Source organism: Tribolium castaneum, chromosome 5, assembly GCF_031307605.1.
Source record: "Tribolium castaneum strain GA2 chromosome 5, icTriCast1.1, whole genome shotgun sequence".
Taxonomy (NCBI): domain Eukaryota; kingdom Metazoa; phylum Arthropoda; class Insecta; order Coleoptera; family Tenebrionidae; genus Tribolium; species Tribolium castaneum.
In genome coordinates, this window is record NC_087398.1 from 7,104,724 (window position 1) to 7,127,534 (window position 22,811).

Consider the following 22,811-nt stretch of genomic DNA (forward strand, 5'->3'; position numbering starts at 1 on the left):
ACTGGGCCAAATCGTCCTTTTCGGTAAATTCAGACGAAAATTAATGAAAATTCCAGCTGCACCACCAGCACGAAACGCAATTGCATAATTTAAATGTCTGTCAATTCACACCTGTGTTTTCAATTTTTGACAGTTGAGTGATGTGGTGCAAGCTGTCAAAGTAACAAAATAATTAGTTTTTTTCTCCCAAAGTGCTCATAATCAATTCCAAAAAGGTGGACAAATCAAATCTAGCAATTTAAGGCTTTCTTGTAGCAAGTTTCAATTCGATTGTGCGAATTCATGGTAGACCTAACCTGTGCGATGCCACCTGTGGATAAAACCCCCCATGTTCACACCGGCGACTTCGAACTGGTGAACTGTTTGCACGCCTATTTGAAGGTCCCGGTGTTTGAGTACCGCTCGAAAAACACGGGGCTCACGGTGGTCATAGTTGAGGTGGATGGGCCGGTGGTTAATGGATACTTCTGTCTAGGTATTGGCGTTTTTTTGGAATTGGTTTAATCGTGGTTTTGTAGCAACTGAGGCTTTTGACGACGATGGCTTGCCCCATACTCTCGAACACTTGATTTTCCTGGGGAGTGAGCAGTACCCCTACAAGGGGGTGCTCGATTTGCTGGCCAATCGCTGCTTGGCCTCCGGGACAAACGCCTGGACGGACACCGACCACACGTGCTACACCATGGAGACGGCCGGCAGTGAGGGGTTTTTGGCCCTGATGCCGATTTTTCTAGAGCACATTTTGTATCCAATCCTGAGTGTAAATTTTTCGTTTTGTGATTTTTGGAAGCACAGATTTGTTTCTAGGAGGAGGGTTTTATTACTGAAGTTCACCACATCACGCCCCTGGGTGACGACGCCGGTGTTGTCTACTGTGAAATGCAAGGGCGCGAGAACACGGCTGAATCCAGACTGCATGTCAACTTGGCCAGGGCTATGTATCCGGGACGTTGCGGTTATTCCTCGGAAACCGGCGGAATTATGAAAAATCTGAGAGAGTCCACGACTAATGATAAAGTGAAGAACTATCACAAAGAGTTCTACAGGCCTGAGAATTTGAAAGTTATTATCACAGGGCAGATTAAGCACGAGGAGGTTTTTAAAGCTTTAGAGACTTTGGAACGGAAGATACTGACGAAGGGGGAACGCGGCGATTTTAAGAGACCGTGGCAAAGTCCAGTACCATCTTTGCAGGAATCTAAGGATTTGATTATCAAATATCCCACTGATGAGGAGAATAACGGCGTTTTTTGTATTGGCTGGAGGGGGCCTTCTGCTGTTACTGAACAGTATATGTTGACCGCAGTGTGCATTTTTCTCAAATATCTCACAGAGTTTTCCACTTATACCTTGCCCAAGGAGTTCATTGAAATTGATGATCCTTATGCCAGCAACGTGAGTTGGCCTTATTTTTTTCTGATAATTTATTAAATCGATTTGATTGATTGCTATCAAGTACCTATCAATTATTATTAAAAAAGCAAATATTCTATGCAATATAATTACACTTATTTGTACGCTAGATTAAACACAAAAGCATTGTTAAAATGTTTGACCATATGAAATTACACAACTATTTCACCTTGATGCAATTTAGTGAAGGTTTCTGAAACTGTACTATTGAATAGCCAAAATTGTTATATCCAAAGGCCTCTGCTTCACCATTTTCAAGTTTTCGACTTTTCCGTTACACATTTCTCTCTGCAAAGTGAAATTATCTGTTTTACCAAAAGAAACAAAAGTTATGATAGGTAAAGTCAGCGGTGTGTAAAACTTTTGTATATTTTGCATGTTCCTGTTTTATAATGAATGAATGAACGGTGGTTTAAAAAATTGTACATTAAAATGACGACTTATAACAACTAGTGATAACAACTTTAAATTCCAAGACTGTTTTTTATGTTCTCTTCTCGTCTATTTTTTGTAGGGTAGTCACGTTTGACCTATATTTAAACTTTTTTTTATTCACAAATGGAAAACTTGTTCCAAAAATAAGGTTGAATAAGTGAGAAACATTTGATTTCTCTCTAAAAGAAGAATTTGTAATGTAACCTTCTGAAAAAAATTGAGCCAAAAGGATCTACAAATACAAAACAGTTCCGCGGTCATATAGTATATTTTCTCGGCAAATTATTTTATACTAAACCGAGCCGTAAACTAAAAATTTTTTTTAATTATGTTCGTGTCTGATGAGCACTTTCCACTTTGCATTACTGAAAAATGAACAGTGCAAAGACAAAAAGTTGGTGAAATGGGCTCTTGGTTTGTATTTTCTTTAAAAACTACTTCCCTGATGTGAATTTTTTTCTTATTATAAATCGTTATTTATTATGAATTTTCTTTAACTTGAAACGTTAATATTAAAAAAATCAATACAATATTATTACATTATTACATTACTACAATTTTTTCAAAATTAAAAAAAATAAGTAATGATAGCTAGCGAGTAAGGGATGAAAATGTAGCTATCAATGCTAGTTTTTTGCTTGAAATACATTTATTCAGTCAAAAGTTATTGGGACAAAACAATGTCTTTCCAGTTTTAACTCCAACCTTCGCTTTCAAAATTAAGTTGTTAAAATTCTTTGGAAAAATTTAATTAATTCCAGATTTCTTTCAACTTTTTGGAAAACGCCGAATCTTGCATTTACATAATGTTCGAGGACGTACCGCTTAGTAAATTACCAGAGGTTAAACCAAAACTGCAAGCACTACTGAAGCGCCTTGTTGATGAAGAAGACATCAATATGGAACGTATCAAAAGCATAATCAAACGCAACAAACTGGAGCACTTGAGCGACATTGAAAACAACCCCCATAGCACTTTAGCTTTTATAATAATCGGTCACATTTTGTACGGAAATACGAAAGAGGACGTAAGACATAGGCACAATTTTTACGTGAAGTGTGAAACGTCCGTTCTAGCTCCAACAAAGGCTCAATCCATTGGTCGATTTAGGCAAGCTTTTGAAAGAACCCAAATCGTTTTGGGTTTCTTTGATGAAGAAATATTTAGTTGATAATAATTACGTGGCGGTGCAGTGCATTCCCAGTAAGGACGAACAAATGAGGATGGCTGAGGAGGAAGCAAAACGGATTAAGGAACAGATTGATTCTCTGGGTGAAGAAGGGTTGAAGGAAAAGGGGAAGCTATTGGAAGACGCGGTTACGTTCAATGGGAGAGACCCACCGGCTGACATGATAACATCACTGCCCATCCCAAGCCTCAAAACTATCAATTTTCACGATATTAAGCGATATAGAACTGACTTAGACGACAGACAACAGATCGATTTATCCAAAACTAACGTCTACACCTGCTTTGACCACATAAAATCCGAATTTATTTACGTGAGTTGCTCCCGCGTCACAATTTTTTCATTCAAGTCATCACAATAATTGTAGTTGTATGCGTTATTGGACAGCACAGCCGTTCCGCCAGAACTGCGCATTTACCTCCCTTTGATGCTCGAATCCTTGTTCGAATCCCCGATCAGGAAAAACGGGAAACTGATCCCATACGAAGAAGTTATCGAACAGTTGAACAACGACACTGTTTCCTTCAGTTCAAGCATCGGCTTGGGCTCAAAATCCCTCTTCAAATGCGGCCCCTACTCACACACAATTTCCGTGATGTTGCAAGTTGAGGTCGCAAAATACGAAAAGGGGATCGAATGGTTGCGCGATATTTTATACAACACTGTTTTTTCAGTCGACCGTTTGAAAATAATCGCGGCGAAAATGAACAATGCCGTAGCACAGGCCAAAAGATCAGGCCGGGATGTCGTAGCTTACGCTATGCGAGGATTACGATTTGTTGAAAGTAAGTTTGTGGAAAAAATTTTTAAGAGTAATTTTGTTCTTCCAGACAGTAATATTTACAATAGTGGGGTTCTTTTGCAAAATAAATTTTTAACGGAGACTAGTGAAACTCTAGCCAGTGAAAAATCGGTCGATTTGTTGGTCACGTGCGAGAAAATCTGGCAGATTCTCGTCGATCCCAAAAATGTAGTGTTGCATTTGATCGGAAATTTGGACACAATTCCTGATGCCACAGAGCCGTTGAGCAAATTTTTGCCGCCGAATGTCAGCCCAGTCCAAGAAAAGTATGTGATTATTATTATTATTTATTTTCAAAATAAGAATACAGTACAACTTTTTTGCTCCGAACAGAATAGTCTACGGATATCTAAAGGTTAGGATATGAAACTAGAGAAATAAAATGTTCCCGGCCTCCATAGTTCCGTTAATGTCGCCAAAGAGCGCAGTTATTCCGTTACTTTAATACTTTAATACAACATAATATTTTTCAAAAATTGAACACAAACTACTGATTACAAGCAAATATAAATTACGAGTACGGCGTCATCTTCGATAAAACACCTTTTACATTTTTATTATTTTTTAAATAATCTTAGTTTTTTTCGCCTAAATCGAAAGTACCTAATTTTTGAAACGAATGAAGTGTAATTTTGTATAATTATAAGGCTATTATAGTTAGTCGTTCTATTTGTTTCACTAAATCTTGTTTTATTCCATTCATTTTCTCGGCAATTCGTTAGTATTTTTCCAGTTAAATGTAATTTATTAAATTTCATAATTAAACTACCGTAAGTGGTATCAAAGATGCACACTTAATTCTCAAAATTTTTCAAAGTGTATCTGCAAAAAGTGTATTTTTACTGTATATCAAAAACTGAAATGATTTTACAGAAGTTATCATTTAATATTATTTTTTAAACGTTTTATTGTGACCTCTAGAAGTGCAGAAAACGTGCTTTATTTCGATTATTAATTAATTATTAATATTTCGTTTTAATTACGTGCAATATTTTTTTAATTTAAATTTTAGACTCCATGTCACGCCTGATCTAAAATTGATAAAACCGTCTCACGAGCAGACTTTAACTGGTTGTGTTATCGGCTTGGGTTGTCTGGAATCTTCCTTCTTCCATCAAACTGTTGACAGTATTTCTTCGTACGAAGACCCGGACTTGCCTGCTTTGATGCTCTACTTACAGTATTTGATACAAGCCGAGGTGATACTTTTATTTTGTGTATTTTTTGCAAAGTGTGTCCTAGGGCCCAATGTGGAGGCAAATAAGGGGCAAAGGGTACGCCTATGGCTACACTATGATGGTTAAGCCCCACGAGGGCCTCCTTTATTTGGTGTTTTCGCGCGCCACCAACGTAGTCGGTGCTTATATGGAAGCTAAGGAAATAATTTTAAATCAGATAAATAACCAAGAGTGGGATACTAATTTGATCGACTCTGCGAGGAGTTCTCTCATTTTCGAACTGATCGAAAAAGAGAAGACTATAGGGAGTGTGATTGGATTATCGGTCATTTCCTATTTCCAGCAAGTTGATTTTACGTATAATAGGTCAGCTGGGTGTACTTGTTTGAATTTTTCGTTCAACTGCTTGCTTTAGAACTCTGCTCAATCTGATCCACAACGTAACGGTGGAGGAATTGAATAATGTGGGTAAAAAATATTTGTTAGCATTGTTTGACTCTAAAAGAACTAAGACTGCGATTGTTTCGGTTCCTGCAAAAGCTGAGCAGATTAAGGAGGCCTTTAGAAGGTAGGTTTCTAGCAAATGGGAAATTATTTTGACGCTTTCTTGCTTCAGTGTAAATATTGATTTAACCGTGTATCCATCTTTGGAGGAGAGTTTCTTGAAATAATTATACAACGATGTGGATAACACTTAAATTATGAATGTCCATACTCACCTTTGGATGTGTTTATTTATTAAATACATTTATCGTAAAACAATTTTGTTTGATTTTTCCTACCCCAAAAACTAGTTTCAGGTAAAAAGGCAGAAAGTTGTCGCGACTTTTTTTAGACAGCTATTTGTGAAGTGAAGTGTTCACCTTGAAGTCGGTCTGCAGATGGGGTTCATGCACCTGAGGATTTTGCAACAAAGGACAAATTACGAGTAAGTCTACCGATTTTTTTCAACTCTTGTTATGGCAGTTACTAAAATAAGGTACCGAGTATTTATTATGCAAACATATGACTTATTTCAAATTTAAACCAAAGGTCATTTCCGGCGAACAAATCAAATAAATGGATGACAAAGCATCTTTGTAAAATTAATAGCAGTTATTAGTGGATCACATATTTTAATTATTTTTTTTTGTTGGTATTTTTAACTTTTTAATTTTATACATGCGTTTTACTCGAGTAAAGATTTTTTTTATTTTAATAACTCAAAAATTTGACCGATGCTTAAAAATTACAGTACCAAATAACTAAAACAAAGCACACTTTATAGTCGTCTCTCGGTTTTGTATCATACAAAAAAAAACTCACTTTAGTTGTCAGTGAGTTAAAAACATTTTGATTTCTTAATTAGTCATTATATTATTTGAATAATATTGATAAAGCCTAAATGTCATATTAGCATATTACAATCCGTAATGGAGAAACAAAATAAGGAAACCATCATCAAAAAAGCGGCCCCTTTTTACATATTCTAAAACTAGTTGAGATTATCCTAATTTAGCTAGTTGACGAAAACTGTTTACTTAGAAAATTATTCCATTGTATTAGAATTGCCGAGCTATTGTTACCGAATCGGTCAGCGTCTGATGGTGAATGTTCAGGTAATCTGGTTCAAAATTCTATAATTACGAGTCCACATTGACGTCTTTAAAAATTCCTGTCTCGTAACCATCTGGCGGCCTTGGTATTTTTTTCCAAAAACAAACCCTGTTTCCCAGACACTGTACTGATTTTGAAATCAAAATTTTTGATTTTTACTACAATTGGTAGGCCTAAAGGTTAACAATATTTTATGCTAATCAGTTCATACTAATCCAGTTCTTTTTCTAATTTCTCCAAAACTATTATGTAAATGAATTAGTTTCTACTACGTCAGCGCAAAAATTATTTAATTGGAACCTCTTAACAGTTAATTAATGGCAGCGTTAAAAGTTTTAATTAACTCACTTTGTGCAACATGCCAGGTACCACATTTTCCTGGTATCTTATTTCGAATTGAAAATAAGAAACATTTTTTTGTCTCAGAAGGCCCGATTCAAGGATTACAACTATACAAATTAATTTTAATTTTTGTCGAAAAAATGGTACATGTAACTCAAAACGAAAATAAAGTTTTATGATCACATAATTAACCCCTATATATTTATTTTCTGAAGGAAAATTGTTTAAACAAAAACGCTTCGTTCTATAATTTTATTCGCCCTGTTGTTGTTATCCCACATATCTAGCTGTAAAAACATTATGGTGACAAAGGTCGTATCGAATTATAACAGTCGCATTGATCTTGAACTTGGAAACGAATAAGACTGAAAAATAATCAAGGTTTATACAACAAAATCAGAACCTGTTTAAATGTCGAAGTATTGAATATTCAAAATATATTTTTTTGAATTTAGTTGGTAATTCTTGCGTGGATTTTAATTTTTTATCAGCAACAATCTTTGGTATTTATTTACTATAAATAATTTATTCTGATTGATTGGCTTTACTTCCGTAAGTTTTAATCTTTGTCGAATAAATATTATGATTTGTGGTATTTGTATAAGTTCCAAAAGTAGGCTTTTGATCATTTTTGTAATAATTGGACCATGAAATACAATTTACAGCAATTAATTTTATTTTAGTGAATTTCGTTTTAGAAATTAATGTGCATACCTACTTATCTAATAACTGAAACCTAACACATGAAAATGATTTATGGTAATTATTGAAGATGTATTACTGATTTTTTATTTAAATTAGTAATGTGGGGATTACCTAATACCTGTTTCGTATCTTATTAAAAACCAATTTATTTATCACAAATGCGTATTACAATAGACGTCATTCATAATTATTACACCTGCGGGTAATATTCCTAAAATTGAATTTGGTTGTTTCTGACTAATTCGTTCTTCAACGAGCGATAGCAATAATTATTAATCTATCAGACGAGTAAATAAAGCTATCATACATATGTAACCACGTGTCAAACTTGACGCCTTTTTTTGCAAACAATATTCAGTGCTAATTATTATTTAATGAGCGGTTTTGCTCAACTCTAGACTAGGTCACGCTGCAACAACCGGAAAACTAACAGAAAATTTTCGTACGTTTAACTCGACATGGTTCAATCCAGGTCGCATTATTGTACAAACTTTTAATTGATTTTCTAGCACACAATGATTGTCCCAACTTTCAAGATTTAGCGTGTAATTTTTTATGTTCTACTTCTTCCCGTATTTTAAGTTTTATATTTCTTCAAGCAGAACAACAATGAGGAATACAAATAAAAGAATTAGGTGTCATTAGCACCGCATAAGTGGGTGTACTATAAACATTGCCATATTGTGTGCTTAGGTATTTCAGATTATTATTCAAGAACGTGCACACTTTTTCAAAGTGGTTGATTTTCGTAGAAGCGGCTTTTTCTCTAATTGATTTTTAAGACCATTCAATTACTGGTAATTCACTTTAATAACCCGAAATAATTCTTCTGGATTAGTGTTACGTAAGAGAGTTTCTCTACGTGATTATTTTATTCATCTGCTTGTTCGGAGGTGATTTTTTGCAAATGTTGTAGAAAGTGGAAGAGTGAAATTGTACTCATATAATATTACATTACCTACTTAGTAGATTTAGAAAGCATAAATTATACTTAATGTCACAAAAGACCGAATGGACAAAAATCAAAAATCAAAAAACTGGCCCAGTTTGTTAATTATTTAGATGCCGCATTTCTCGTTCTAATAAAAGTCTGTTTTGTTATATAACATGCAGGACTTTTTATCGGTGATGAAGGAGGTGAAATGAAATCGAAGAGGGGTACCTGCAGGCTGAAACCTCCTGAGAGTCCATTCAAAGACCTGTCGTAAAGAATAGCGGACGTTTATATGTAATAGTTCTCGAACAACCGTTACTTGTGAAAGCTTTGTTTTTCGTGTCAATAAAAATAATGGTTTATTACAGTGGGTGCTAACTTTGTGCATGAGACCAGTTTCATTTTCATTATGGATAAAAAAATCAACGGCAACGCAAAAGTATGTTTTTTATTTTTGAATTAGATTAGACCTCGCAATGCTAATTGTGTTAATTGTGGTTTCATTTCAAGCTGCATTCTTTTCTATTTTACGATAAATTATTACTAACCTTCAACTGTATGTTTATGGATGCAAATGACACTTCATGTGTTCCTTTTTCAAATAACACAATTTCAAAAATACTTGTTTATTATTATTGGGATGCAGGAAAAATGTTTTTCTCATAATCAAACTAGAAGAAATTAATTACTCTCGAAGCGACTAACAATAATTAATTATAGCTAATGTAGTGACAACAACTTTTATGTGCAACCTTCGTCTTCCATAGATTGAATTTTCCTATAATATATTAATGTAATGAGTAATGTAATGACACATTATTTACTTCAACCATTAAAAAATGAATTTTTGCAACACCGCTACTAGCTAATAGCACAACCTCTCGTTTGGAAAGTCTAAACTTTTATATAACATACGAATTAGTACTTAGTGCAGTCGCAATTAAATGAAATAATTGCGAATATTGAAGCAATAGTTGAAAATGCGTTAAAATTACACGTTTGCGTAAAAGAAAATTTATATAATTTTTTCTAACATTAAAAATTTTCTAGGTTTAAACGTGTGTAAGGTAGTGGTTGTGAAATTTGGGAAAACCCTTCGTATATTATTTGTAAATGATTTCTGAAAAAATGGAAAAAAAGAAAGAATTTGCTTTAGAATACTAGAATCGAATAATCAGATAAAAAGCTTTATGCACGTCAATAAGTAGGTACATGAACATAATTCCTACATTTGAAACACTTATCTCAAGAACACAAGAGTCTAATTGACAAATAATGTATTAACGTCTTTTTAAAAATTCATTAATAGTAGACTTATTCTTTTATTTTTCGTCATTGCCGGGTTTACTAATCTTTGTATGTAATTTACTCGTACATATTATAGAAATAATAAAAAATAAAAAATAATGGTACAAATAATAAATTTACAGAACATTTCCTGTATTTATCTATGGTTATACGTCTTCAGCCTTGTATTAAAAAAATCATTTTTGTCAATTAAGTATAGGGATTTCCACTGTTATATAAGTGTTAATAAATATACCACAAAATTTATCCAATTAACAGTTTTTATAAACTCAATGGTACTACCAACCTATACTTAAGTACCGAAATAAGTAAATGAAATTACTAGTTAAAAAAAATACGTTACAAAGATGACCAAAGGCCAGAGTGGTTTCTGTGAAGTGGTTACCATTTATCAGAAATTCTAATAATTACAACAATTTTTTTAATGGTCATAAACATACAATGCTTAGGTTTCAAGTGTATGAGCTAATTTAATTGTTTCCGTGATTTATTATTATTAGGTAAAAAACTACTATAAAAAAAAACTTCCTCATCAGTTGGGGATTATTCCATTTGTTGTCTACAATTTTTTCCTTACGTGCATAATACCACCAATTACAGAAAATAATACTCCCGACGAAGCAATTTTATCACGAGGATAATTACTGATATTTTCGAGCGTTAGTTAAGCATTCAATTTTCAAGTTCAGTATAACTTTACGTATGTTAAAAAAATGAATGTAGAAAGAGAGGTACGTAAGAAATGTATTTACGTTTCGCGTAGTGTTCAAGCAAATGTGTGTTAGTAGGCAACAGAAATTCTATTCTTTCACCATTTATTTCCGTTTGTAATTTTTAGCCAAAACAATAAAATTACTTCCAGCGATTATATTTATTCAGTAATCTCTGTAGTTTCAGTAAAACAAAGAGTGCATTTCAAATTATTGTTTTTAAAGATGGGTATCATTACATAAAAAAAAGAGATTAATTTTTAGTGTATCGACATATAATTTTGCACTTTTCTTTGACCTTGCATCGGTCAAATGTTAATGAACTTCTGTTTTAAAAACAACTTATAGATGTCTGATGAATATTACAATAGTTTTAGATACTTTTGGATTTTAAATTGGAAGCACGGGGTATTTTAAGAATAAATAACATTTTTTATGGTTTGCATTAGTTCTACAATATAAAATTAAACAAATTATCTGCAAAACCAAAAATTAGATTTTTTAGTAAAGCCATTTTGGTCGTTCAAATAAAATAAAATTATTAATAATTAATAATTACAAATTTTTTTTTTGGCGCCAAAAAAATACAAAAATCGGTTTTTAGCGACATCTGTAAATTCCTTCTTACCTTAGGCAACACAACAAGCAGATAATGTGGTCGTGGTTTTTTCGAATATTGCTGGTTGTCTACATAAAAAATAGTTTCGAGCTATTTTTATTTCCCGTCAATTTTTTTATACTAAATATTTAAACATTATTATTTTCCAAAAGTGTAGATAAATCTCTGCGGATTGCTATTAAATTACAAAAAATTTCTGCAACCCCTTTGACATTTGAAAATGTCAATAACAACTTAACCTCGAAAAGTGAAAGAAACTTTTTGTTGATGGTAGATTTGCGAAAATCGCCAGTCGGAGGATTTGGAGAGCGGGAAAGCAGCGGTCGGCGAGGAGTCAAGTAGAGAAAGCGCCACGCGACACAAAAGCCTGAAGACAAGACCAGTTCGTGTCCTAATACGGCGGATACTGGTCATGACAGCGATAGTTGCAGTTTTGGTGGCTCTTAGTGCCGTTGTGTGTTTCTTCCTAGGCTGGAAATGTCTGGTACAATTAATTTTAGTTGCTATCGTTGCGTACCTTGCCGCTGGAAAGTGGAGATGGTTCTACGTGGCCCTTATGACTGCCCCCAGGGACATCAAGTAAGGCTTTCTTTCATCACTACGACAAAAATTAACTTCGAATGCATTATTTATGTTATTTGAAGCACGTGTTTTATTCAAATTTATCACACTGATAAGATAATCATCTGGGAGGGAAGGATAAAGTTCATTTTTTGATTACGGTTTGCGTTATACTTTTCCATTACATTCTTTCAACGCAACTTTATTAAGGTGAACTAGGGTTAAATAAATTACTGAGCTGTCGCAAATGCAGTTATAATTAAATTGACTAGTTTTATTATTCGCAAATTCGATTTAAAATAGTATTCAATTATGTTAATTCAAAAGTTACATTGATTTGTTCATAATTAGGAACAATTTAACAATCAGCAGAAATTGTTTTATGGCTCAAATGATGTAATATTTTTAAAACCCAATACAAAACGTACTAATCAACAAACTATTAAATTTTGATACGGAAAATTTTTATGTAGGTACTTACAGTATTTATGCTTTACGCCAATAATTAATGGAATGCTTGCAAATTTTGTTCCATATTAATGACTTATAGAATAAAACTGTGCCATATTGAAATTTTTGTAAATACAATTCATTGATCTGGCAGTTTTTTTCAAAATTTACAATTTACCAAACTTGCCTTTTTGAAGCGCCCGGGGAATATCATTCTAAAATTTTTATTTTACTGAAATTTCATGGAAATGTTGGATAACATAATTAGGAGAACTTTAATACGTCAACGAAAATTTACCATGATTTCCCAAGGACGTGGGTCTGTAGTCCTTTTTTTACTTCTCTGTTTATAATTAGATTATAATTTGGTGTTTTAAATGCAAATCCGTGAGAGTTTTTCACTCAACTATTGAATTATTTATTTTGTTACTGAGATAAATTAAAGATATTGGCACCTTTAGTACACTACAAATAAGGGCAAATAATTCGTCGATGAAATGGAAATACTATGAAGTCACCTATATTGCGTAAGGACATTTATTAAAACAATGAATTAAACAACTCCACTACTTAAAAATGTTGTTTATATTAAATTTAAATTAACAGAAAAAAACAAAGTTTGTTATTATAATTAATTAATTGGGGAAAATTTGCATTAAATTGCTTGCATGTATCGCTTACTTTGATTAAATTTTGCTTGTAATTATTGCAAATTAGTTTAATAAATTTAATTAGACCAAACATCTGAAAAATACTCAAATATTTTCTCGTGTATGTAGGTTTTCTTCTTTGTGTTTTGGTTGGTGAAATCGCCACTACATTCCTTTCATCATTTGTACTAATTGCAATTTTTAATTACTAGAACACTGTACCTTTTGCGACATCACAACGAAATTAGAAAATTCATTCTGTTTTGCTACGTGTTATATACGTTAGTTTTCACAAACACATTATAATTTGCGGTGGTCAAGGACTTTATACCTGTGTTGAGCGTATTCTAATGGAATTTCCAATAGACATAATTAAATTACGAATATATTTAGAAAAACTTTTCTTTTGCTGATTAGTTATTTAAATTTACCCTCTTAATAAATTCTAAATGAATCGTTAAGAATTCAGTTTTAGCATGAATATTTTGACAAGTCATGCCCTATTACCTATAATAGTATTGTTTTTGTATGCTGTTCGTATAACTCGAATGTATTATGCATATTTATTCCCGAACGCCACAAAAAGTTCAAATAGCAGAAACAAACCGAACAATGTTGATTTTGTCCTTACATTGTAATGCAATTATTGCAGAGCTCTCTACAAATATCTAAGACTCCTAATCCAAATAAAATCATGGCAAAGAGAGGACGTAACCCTGGCGGATATATTCCGCCGAAACGTAAAAAGACACCCTAACAAAGCCTGCATTCTTTTCGAAGACCAAGAATGGTCGTTTGCTCAACTCGAAGAGTATAGTAATAAGGTAGCCAACGTATTCAAAAGCCACGGCTACAAAAAAGGCGACGTTGTCGCTTTATTTTTGGAAAATCGGCCCGAGTTTATTGCTCTATGGCTCGGTTTATCGAAACTAGGTGTTATAACACCACTAATAAACACCAACCAAAGACTGGATTCACTCGTACATTCCATCACAATTGCTGGAAGCCAAGCCGTCATTTTCGGGAGTGATTTATCAGATGGTAAGAAACCAATTTTATGATTCGTTAATTAAAGCCGAATTTTAGCAATAATCGATGTTTTCGAAAAAATCGAAGCCAAAGTCACCTTTTACCAGTTGTGTATCACCGACAAATCGAACGTCGATCAACGATTCCGCGACTTGAGACAACTGATCAACGATGCGCCCCCGACGCCCCCCAGCATATCGGAGAAACTCCACCATCATGACAGATTGGTGTACATTTACACTTCGGGCACCACCGGATTGCCCAAAGCTGCAGTCATCAGCAGTTCACGGTAAATACCGTCAGCGAATAATTTTAGTTACGAAATAATCTATTTTATGTTATACTTTTTTTTATTGACAACTGTAATTTGTATTGTACTATTGTAGTTACATTTTTATCGCTGCTGCAATTCATTGGCTGTCGGGGTTCAAAAGCTCGGACTGCTTTTATACGCCGTTGCCGTTGTATCACACTGCCGGAGGATGCATGTCAGTTGGACAAATGCTGATTTATGGTGCTACTTTAGTCATTAGGAAGAAATTTTCAGCGTCAGCTTATTTCCCCGACTGCGAAAAATACAAATGCACGGTGAGTTTTATTTCACGTTGAGCGAGTCAAGGTTTGATTGACAAAAAGTCGAATACACGTATGTAACACACACCTTGGAAAATTAAGAGTTGATCAAGGTCAGCAAGCGGTCGCCGATTCACGATAAATACAAAAAATGCTGAAGGTTTTCGAGATGTGGAAGCATTTTAAAACTTGCTTTACAGAAAAACCGTTTTCACTTATTAGCTAAGAATAAAATACCTCTTTTTTTAATTATTTTTGTCTCCAGATTATTTTTCAGAATATGTAATTAATTATTTTTTTAAGAAATGAGTATGTTAGAAATTTGAGGCGTTGGAATAAAAAAATAGCTGTATTTAAAACCGTGCGCGCAAAATAAATAAAATTACAGGCAAATACGGCGGAGATAAGGTCAATGTAAAAAATAAAAAAAATAAATACAGAAAAATATTATTTGACGCACTACCCCATATTTTTTAAAACGTTAGGAATCCAGGTTAGGATACAAGAAAGTGTAAGGAACAAAGTTGTAATAAAGAATAAAACAATCCTCAAGAAATTCGGATAGATCTAATATCTGTCTTCAACCATTTAGATTTCAATTTTATCTTTATCCGTATTCGCAGCATTTGAAATAATATGGAAAAAATTTTTGTCTTTTGTTTGTCATGGAAAATTTTGTCGACAGTTTTTAGTGTAAATTGATTTAATTAATTTAAAAACAATTTCGAGCCGAGACAACCTAATGTCTAACCCTTGAAGTGTCCACATTTTACTCTACACAGTAAATTTTTGGTTAGAGAATATCGAGTTAGGTATTTATTTTGTATGTTATTGTTTTGCCGAATATGATATGATTTTTTCTCTATGAATTATCTTCAAAACTCGCTAATATCCCTAAGTTTTTTCAATAATCAGTTTATTTTAATAAAATAGGGAACTTAGTTCTAGCACATGAAAGTTCTCTGAAAAGTTCTCTCAATTTGTGCTTTATTTTCACTCCAAAAAGTTCAAATGCTCTGATGCAATTCTACTATGAACTGAAATGGTATATAGTTCTGAAAATTAAATTAAAAACCTGAAAAAGTTAAGTTACCTACATGCACTAGATTTTTCAAATGTTTCCTTCGTTTGCTAAGATATACATAAAAAATTACCCTGTATGTATTTAAAAAGTTTTTGTTTTAAAAAAAACGTAGCCGTTGCATATTTTTCTACAAATTATGTTGTCGTATTTTATAAATTTCCAACACTTACCTCCTTTGTAATACAAAGCTTGTTCAAAAATTTTTTTTGTATCACTGATGTGCATCACTGGTTTTTTCTACCGTTACTGTTTTAACTTATTACTTAAGAAGGGAAAAGATACGTTGAAAACTCAAATCTGATAAATTCATTGAAAAATACACTTCTTTCGCTTGATGTGAAATTTTCCCATTTACTGGTCTGTTTACTCTGTTTTTTTATATATATTTTTTAATAAAGATATTTTTGCCGTCATGTGCTTCAGCCACTGGTTCCGCCGCAGTATTTAGTTCGTCGTACACTACTTATTTTTTAATAAAGATAAAAATTATTATGAAAAATCCTACACGATTCAAATAAACATATTGCTCATAATACTATGTAGTTTTTTCATAAAAGAATTCTCAAAAGCCGTACAAAAGTTAGTTCTTTGTGTTTTTATTGTAAATAATAAAAATTTACTGTAATACAATAATTACGGTGAAGAAGTGATATTTTTGCTTTATGAAAGTTTTTATCTTAAAAGCAGCTTAATTAAAAAAAATCTAGCTTTTTACATAAATATTACAAATTAAAAAAACATTTCCAGTGTCAAGATTTCGTTTTTTTTTCTGTAAAGCGTTATGGAAATAGTTAACTGCTTATAATTAATTTATGAGTTTGTGGTGAAAGAATTTTGACTGGTTTGTATTCATATCTAGAAAACCAAACGTACTGCCTTCAGGAGAACATTTTTTAAAAATAAATTTAGCTTTCTGACCACATATTAGACAATTGTGCGTGTAACTTTAACAACAATGTCTTAATTTGCAGCAATTGCGAAAGCAATACGTTACGTAAATTATTTTATAAAACTTACCGACTGACACAATACCCAAAACACGTAAAAACTGTTGCTTCGCAGTTGAAATTTTCACCTCAATCTTTATCATTCATGTGGGTTGTGTATTGAATTAGATATTGTTAAAACGTCCCACGTCCTCAAATGGAGCCAATAGCTTGTAGTTAATAGTGTGCCTGTTTTGTTCAGATTGCTCAGTACATTGGAGAGATGTGCCGCTACATCCTCGCGGTGCCGCCAAAACCCTCCGACACGCAACACCACCTTCGAATGATATACGGAAACGGCCTTCGGCCGCAAATCTGGTGCGAGTTCGTCGAAAGATTCAAAATACCCAAAGTGGCCGAATTTTACGGCGCCACTGAAGGAAACGCCAACATTGGTGAGCACACCAATCCCAAAAACCTGACTTGACTCCCGTTTTGCAGTCAATGTGGACAACACTGTGGGGGCGATCGGCTTCGTCTCGCGAATCATTCCTTCCGTGTACCCAATCTCCATCATAAAAGTGGACCCGCAGACGGGCGAGCCCATCAGAAACGCCCATGGGCTGTGCGTCCCGTGCAAACCCAACGAGCCGGGCGTTTTCATCGGGAAAATCATCCCGAATAACCCATCGCGCGCGTTTCTGGGCTATGTGGACGAGGAAGCGTCCAAGAAAAAGGTGGTCACGGATGTGTTCCATCGCGGAGATAAGGCGTTCTTATCAGGTTGACGGTGGGAAAAATGTTTCCAGTTTTAATTTGCGTTTTAGGGGATATTCTAGTCGCCGATGAGTTTGGGTATTTGTTCTTCAAGGACCGGACTGGAGATACTTTCAGGTGGAAAGGCGAGAATGTCTCAACTTCGGAAGTTGAAGCAGTATTAAGTAACGTTATTTCGTACAAAGATGTGGTAGTGTACGGGGTTGAGATTAGGGGCGTTGAGGGGAGGGCCGGAATGGCGGCTATTTTTGATCCTGAGGGAACTGTGGACCTCGCACAACTGGCAGAAGGCACCAAAAAGGCGCTGCCGTTCTATGCTAGACCGATTTTCATTCGAATTTTGAAGAAGTTAGATATGACAGGTTGGTTCCTGTGGGTTATTGGCGAGTTTAATCCCCGCTTTTAGGTACTTACAAGTTGAAGAAAAACGATCTACAAAAGGAAGGATTCGATGTTAGCAAAATAAGCGACGATATTTATTATTTGGACAGTAAAGGCACTTATTCCTTAGTCACGCCAGAAGTGTACCAACAAATCAATGACGGAATAATCAGAGTGTAATGAATGTGAAGTGACGACTTGGCCTCTGTGATCCTCTCAAATGACTGAAAACTATAGGGACTACGAAATGCGCGAACAGTGCTCGCATTAAAAACGTATTTTTTATATACGTATTTGTAGAATTTTGTAATTGTTATTTTTTGGTTAAGTTTAACTATACATATTTATGTAATAAACTGTTGCGAATACATGGTTGGTAAAAGGCGCCGTTTCTTGAATCAAACACCCGCTTATCAGTCTTTAAAATAACAATCTGTAGTTTTATTTAAACTTTCAAAAATAATAAATACAGTATAAAGCATCCACGATTTAAAAATTGACAAATAAACTTGTTGGTATTTACAATTTTGTACAACTATCCTATCCGGGCATTTGCTTTATAAAAATAGAATAAATAAGTCTTAATCGCTACAATAAAACAGGGAACAGAAACGTGCAAGTATTAAAATGGAAGAAACACATGCCCCAAGCGGAATGGTCGAGCTATCACAACACAAGAATTAAAGCAACCATCAGCTGTGCGGCAAAGCCCGGGCTTTCTGGCCGTTCCCCAGCTTCGGTTTCGAGCCGAACCACGATCTCTTCCATTCTAAAGTATCATTGACTAATTTTTCCTCCTCGGCTGTAAACTTAAGTAAGGTGGCTATTGCTTTAGTTAAGTGTTGAGCTTCGTACTCCCGGCTCGTTAAAAATTTAATCACTACATGTTTTAAATATTTGAAATTAACATCGTCTTCGTCCCTTCTCACCACACTGGGAAAACTTTTTGTTGATACTTGACTGGGAGTGAGAATAGCTGCTGAATTTTCCACTAAGTCACTATGATAATTCGGGTTACCTGGCGTTCGCAACTCTTGCTGCAGGGTTTTCTTCATGTCGGCCAGGCGCAGCTGGAGAGTCTTGATATTCTTGAAGGAAAAATGGTTGTAGAAATATTGCAACAATGTGTAAAAGAAAGCTTCTTCTTGATCAGCTAAGTGAGATCACCATAAACAAAAAAAAATCAAGACAAGTACTAACAGAAAAATTCGTTTAGAGATAAAAAATGCAATGAACAAAACTGAAAATTAAATTTGCTTCAAATATCTCTATCACTAGCTCAGTTTTTCGAACCCATTTAAGTTTTAAGACCAATGTAATAAAAAATTGCTGGCCTGAAATAATAGTAAGCAGAGGGAAAATAAAACAGACAGTACCTTATTCGTAGCATTCGGAAAATTTTAAATGTTATTTTTTTATCAACTAAATAAATTTAAAACAATCTGGAACCATCTTATGCTTTCCACCTTATAATTTGCGAACGCTGGTAACACGCTTGAAGTTTAAAGAACAAAGTTGTAGAGAATTAAATTTTCTACAAAAAGATTTTTTCTACAAAAGACATATGGTCTTGCTGACTTTTTTGTAGGAAATTTAATTTTCTACAGTTTTTTCTTAACATTTTTCTTGTATCTGTAAACGTATTGGCAGCGTTTTGAAAAATATGGGGTTGAGTGCAAATTGGTATATTTTTGAATTTTTTTTAAATATTGTTACAATAAAATGTTTGCATTATGTTTATCTTTTTCTATTGAGAATTTAATGCTCTATCTGCTTGTATTTTTTCTTTGCTATGTGTTAACGATTACACAAATACAACCATTTTTTAAAATTCGTTGTTCTGAAGAAGGAATAAGTAGACGATAATGAAACAACTGATTAAAGAAACTATGGAGGAAAAGAACGTTTTATTTGTACCTAATTTCATATCCTAACCTTTAGGTATCCGTAGTTTAAAAAATAATAACGCATTCTCAATTTTTTCCAAGTACTGAACAAGTTGATTTAAAATTAACTTAAAATAACTTGAAGCCTTCCTCAACTGCAATAAATTTTTCTCAACAAAAAACTGAGTTATTCTGAAGCATTTCTCTTAGTTATAATAGATAATAAAACAAATCAATTTTAATCCATTTATTTTTCCCACACATTAAAATAAAGTAATACTTCCATTGTTTTGTTGTTAAATAATTTCACAAAACATTAATAACTTCAATGGGAATTTAACTGGTCCATAAAGATTAAAGCAAATTATCAAACCTCTTAATTCGGGAGTTATTGATAAACTGTCATTATAAGCTTAAAAATTTAAACGAAAAGGCGTGAACATTAAACAAACACATTTTTATCTTTATTTTTTACGTTATCACGGTTGTATAAATATAGAAATTTACCACTTTTCTTAAACATTTTAAATCGGGCTCCTCGTTTCGCGTTATAGCTCCATAAAATAGATTAAAATAGAAACATAAACAATTTCGCTTGATCAAAAAGACGCTTTCTGTCACAGTCTCAATTTTACCTTATTTTTCTCCGATATTTGATCTTCCAACTCCGCGATGTTATTCCTCAACTCCAGTTCCATCGCTTTACTCTCGTTATGTTTCCTACTCTCCTCTTCTAATTGACTCAGTTTGCCAAGCAAGTCGTTCATTTCTCCCTCCTGTCGCCTTTTCTCCTGCTTGATTATCTCCATCTGTTGCGAAACTTCAGCATTACGCAACAGTGCCGTATTTTTCTCAGCAGTGACCCTCGACAAGGTTTTCTGCACATTCAACGAATTCGTCTTTTCTTCGCTAAGTTCCTTCTCCAACTTGGTTATTATCAGCCTGAGCGAACTGTTCGCCTCATGTTCCGAATCCACCGAGATTTTCAATTTGCTACACTCTTCCCCGGTCCTGTCCAACTCACTTTCGGTGTTCTCCAGATTCTTGCGAACGACCTTCACCTCTGTAAGGGCATTTTGCTAGAAATGAATCCACGGAATTAATACAAAATCATTGGCACAAAAATGGGGCGAGGATACACATAGAGGGTTAACCCGCACTAAAAAAAATACAAAGTATCGTGAAAAATATTTATTTCGTAATATAAAAACAAAAGCGAAATAAAATAAAGGCAAGTAAACCAAAGCGTGTTAAGTAATGAATGTTAGGTCCCAGGGATACTGATACAAAATAAATATAACAAGTGTCGGCAAACGTGAAATAAAGTGAAAGCCCCGTTATTTATCGACTCACAAGTTGGGTCCTGAGGAACGCAACTTCCTCTTCAGATTCAGACCGCAGAGCGTTCAGCTCCTTGGACAACTCTTCAACATCCAAAGTCAATCGCTTGATTTTCGTCTCTTTATTATTAATTTCTAGTTTATTACACTCTAATTCCGCTTCCATTTGCCGCACTTTCTCGGCCAGGGTTTCCTTCTCCTGCACCGCCCGCCGTCTCTCGCTGCCTTCTTCAGCCGCCTGTCTGCTCAAGCGCCCCACCTAGTCGTCACAATTAAAATACAAAAAACAGGGCATTGGTCAAAACCAAAACCTGGGTCTCTAGCGAGGCGATTTTATCGCTCCAGGAGGTCTTAATGTCAGCTAGGTGCAAATGCGCCTCTTCGAGCCTCTGCTCCAACAGGCGCCTCTCAGAGGCGACATGTTCGTCGTCTGAGGTCTCATTGGCCACTCTCTGTCTCAAAACAACAACAAGGTCGGACAAATGACGCCTTTCCTCCTCGCTTTTGGCCAACTGGGTGGCCAAAGCGGCCAAATCGCGCGAACTGGAGTGTCTCAACGACTCCAAGTCGTCCTGAAAGTGGTCGGTTAATAAAACAGTGCTGGAAAAAGCGATATAACACAAAAGCCAAAAGCACATACCTGTGATTGCTGAAGCTCACCAAATAAAATAAAACAAGTGCGAACTCTGTTGGAAATTAAAACACTTGAACATAAAATTAATTTCGAGACACAATACACGTCGGGGGAGTTTGGAACGGCTGAGAAATGAGTGAGTTATTACCTGTAAATCACTTAATTGCTCCTCCTGGCGGCAGAGTCGGGACACCTCAGTGCGGAGTTTCTCCAACTGGGCGGTGGCCTCCTTCAAGGCTGCCGTCTTCTCGGCCAGCTCTTGCTCCCTCAGTAACACCAAGTGTTTGACTTTGCTTAATTCCTGAGTTTGGAAGTTTTCAATCTGCTCTTTGTCCTCCTGGTGCTCCACCAACTTCTGCTTGAACTCTGTTAAAACAAGCGGTTAGAGACAATCTCCACGTTTCACGCCCAAACCTTCGGCGCTTTTCAGCGTCTCTCTGAGCATCTGGATTTGTTTTTGGGCCTCTTCTTTCTCCTTCTCCAGACTTTGCAACTGCTTGTCCTTCTCGGCCACTATTTCCCTCCATTCTAGTTCCTTCTGATCCAACTTCCGCGTGAATTCAGCCTCGATTTTCAATATTCGTTTGCGTAGCTCTTCAGAATCGATAGGGCCATCCTCCTTAACACCGTCCGACGATACGAGGGAGTTGATGCTTGAGGAGGAGCCCTGGTGCGAGCGCCCCCTTAACGAGTCTATTCTCTGGACCGTGGAGGAGGTTATTTTCGCGGTTAGTTTCGACAGGTCGCTGCCAGTTTCCTCCCGAATTTTGTTTTTCAGAGAGGCAAACATGTTTCACGCACTGGAGCTATTTTACGGGCATTATTGAGCACTGGTTTTGCAAAATGTGGCAGAATTTTCGAAAATGTGAACACAACTATTGGCAAAACGGTCGGGTACGCGCATTTACACGTATTTGTTGATAATAACTGTGATAATAATTAACAATTTTATTAGTAGTTCACCGACAGGTGACAGGCAGGTGTGACAACAACCGCTGACGTTTGCACACCAATCGCGTGCGTGTCCTGCAATTAGTCAGCGAGTTGCAATAAAAATAATGAGCCAAAAACTATGCAAAAACTGTCCGGCTTTTAACAGCAATCTAATCTCAACCTAAAGTTGTAACAAAAATTTTCTAAATTTTTAATTTGGTATGGCACACAAAATTTTATAGGTTACTGTAAAGCTGTACTTTTAATACCCAATGTTTAGATGTCGTCGTTTATGTTTTGTTTGTTTGTTTTCAAAGTTTATATTAAATTTTGTTTTTAATTTTTTTGTTTATTT

The 22,811-nt window shown here is 34.8% G+C and overlaps 3 protein-coding genes and 1 long non-coding RNA gene across 9 annotated transcripts; 2 read left to right on the top strand and 2 right to left on the bottom strand.

Moving 5' to 3' along the window:
* The first annotated feature begins 134 nt into the window (after window positions 1–134).
* Window positions 135–5,780, top strand: LOC660598 (uncharacterized protein C05D11.1-like). The gene is made up of 11 exons (XM_966814.4): window positions 135–475; window positions 519–760; window positions 808–1,395; window positions 2,610–2,876; window positions 2,926–3,351; window positions 3,406–3,823; window positions 3,869–4,106; window positions 4,853–5,039; window positions 5,083–5,384; window positions 5,434–5,586; window positions 5,635–5,780. The coding sequence occupies exons 1-11, from the start codon at window positions 283–285 to the stop codon at window positions 5,687–5,689; spliced, it is 3,069 nt and encodes a 1,022-aa protein (XP_971907.2). The 5' UTR covers window positions 135–282; the 3' UTR covers window positions 5,690–5,780.
* LOC107397966 (uncharacterized) lies at window positions 4,110–16,772 on the bottom strand. Of its 3 annotated transcripts, XR_010334224.1 has the most exons (3): window positions 16,597–16,772; window positions 5,738–11,830; window positions 4,110–5,679 (listed from the first exon to the last, which is right to left on the bottom strand). It is a non-coding gene; the product is annotated as an uncharacterized LOC107397966 (long non-coding RNA). The 3 variants fall into 3 exon arrangements; XR_010334222.1 differs by having other exon boundaries at window positions 4,110–11,830; XR_010334223.1 differs by lacking the exon at window positions 16,597–16,772 and adding an exon at window positions 13,116–13,255 and having other exon boundaries at window positions 4,110–11,830.
* Fatp1 (Fatty acid transport protein 1) lies at window positions 8,892–18,047 on the top strand. 3 transcript variants are annotated; one of them, XM_064356759.1, is made up of 10 exons: window positions 8,892–9,034; window positions 11,507–11,811; window positions 13,546–13,934; window positions 13,980–14,211; window positions 14,309–14,510; window positions 16,768–16,960; window positions 17,007–17,288; window positions 17,333–17,644; window positions 17,689–17,735; window positions 17,794–18,047. In XM_064356759.1, the coding sequence occupies exons 1-10, from the start codon at window positions 9,005–9,007 to the stop codon at window positions 17,830–17,832; spliced, it is 2,031 nt and encodes a 676-aa protein (XP_064212829.1). In that variant the 5' UTR covers window positions 8,892–9,004; the 3' UTR covers window positions 17,833–18,047. The 3 variants fall into 3 exon arrangements, with proteins under 3 accessions (XP_064212829.1, XP_008193688.1, XP_015835677.1); XM_008195466.3 differs by having other exon boundaries at window positions 17,689–18,047; XM_015980191.2 differs by lacking the exon at window positions 8,892–9,034 and adding an exon at window positions 10,588–10,634 and having other exon boundaries at window positions 17,689–18,047.
* Window positions 18,048–18,073: 26 nt separating this feature from the next.
* Golgin97 (Golgin 97) lies at window positions 18,074–22,536 on the bottom strand. 2 transcript variants are annotated; one of them, XM_966708.4, is made up of 6 exons: window positions 21,938–22,535; window positions 21,672–21,889; window positions 21,201–21,461; window positions 20,903–21,148; window positions 20,185–20,628; window positions 18,074–18,751 (listed from the first exon to the last, which is right to left on the bottom strand). In XM_966708.4, the coding sequence occupies exons 1-6, from the start codon at window positions 22,311–22,313 to the stop codon at window positions 18,356–18,358; spliced, it is 1,941 nt and encodes a 646-aa protein (XP_971801.1). In that variant the 5' UTR covers window positions 22,314–22,535; the 3' UTR covers window positions 18,074–18,355. The 2 variants fall into 2 exon arrangements, with proteins under 2 accessions (XP_971801.1, XP_064212830.1); XM_064356760.1 differs by having other exon boundaries at window positions 18,583–18,816; window positions 21,938–22,536.
* Window positions 22,537–22,811: the final 275 nt, after the last annotated feature.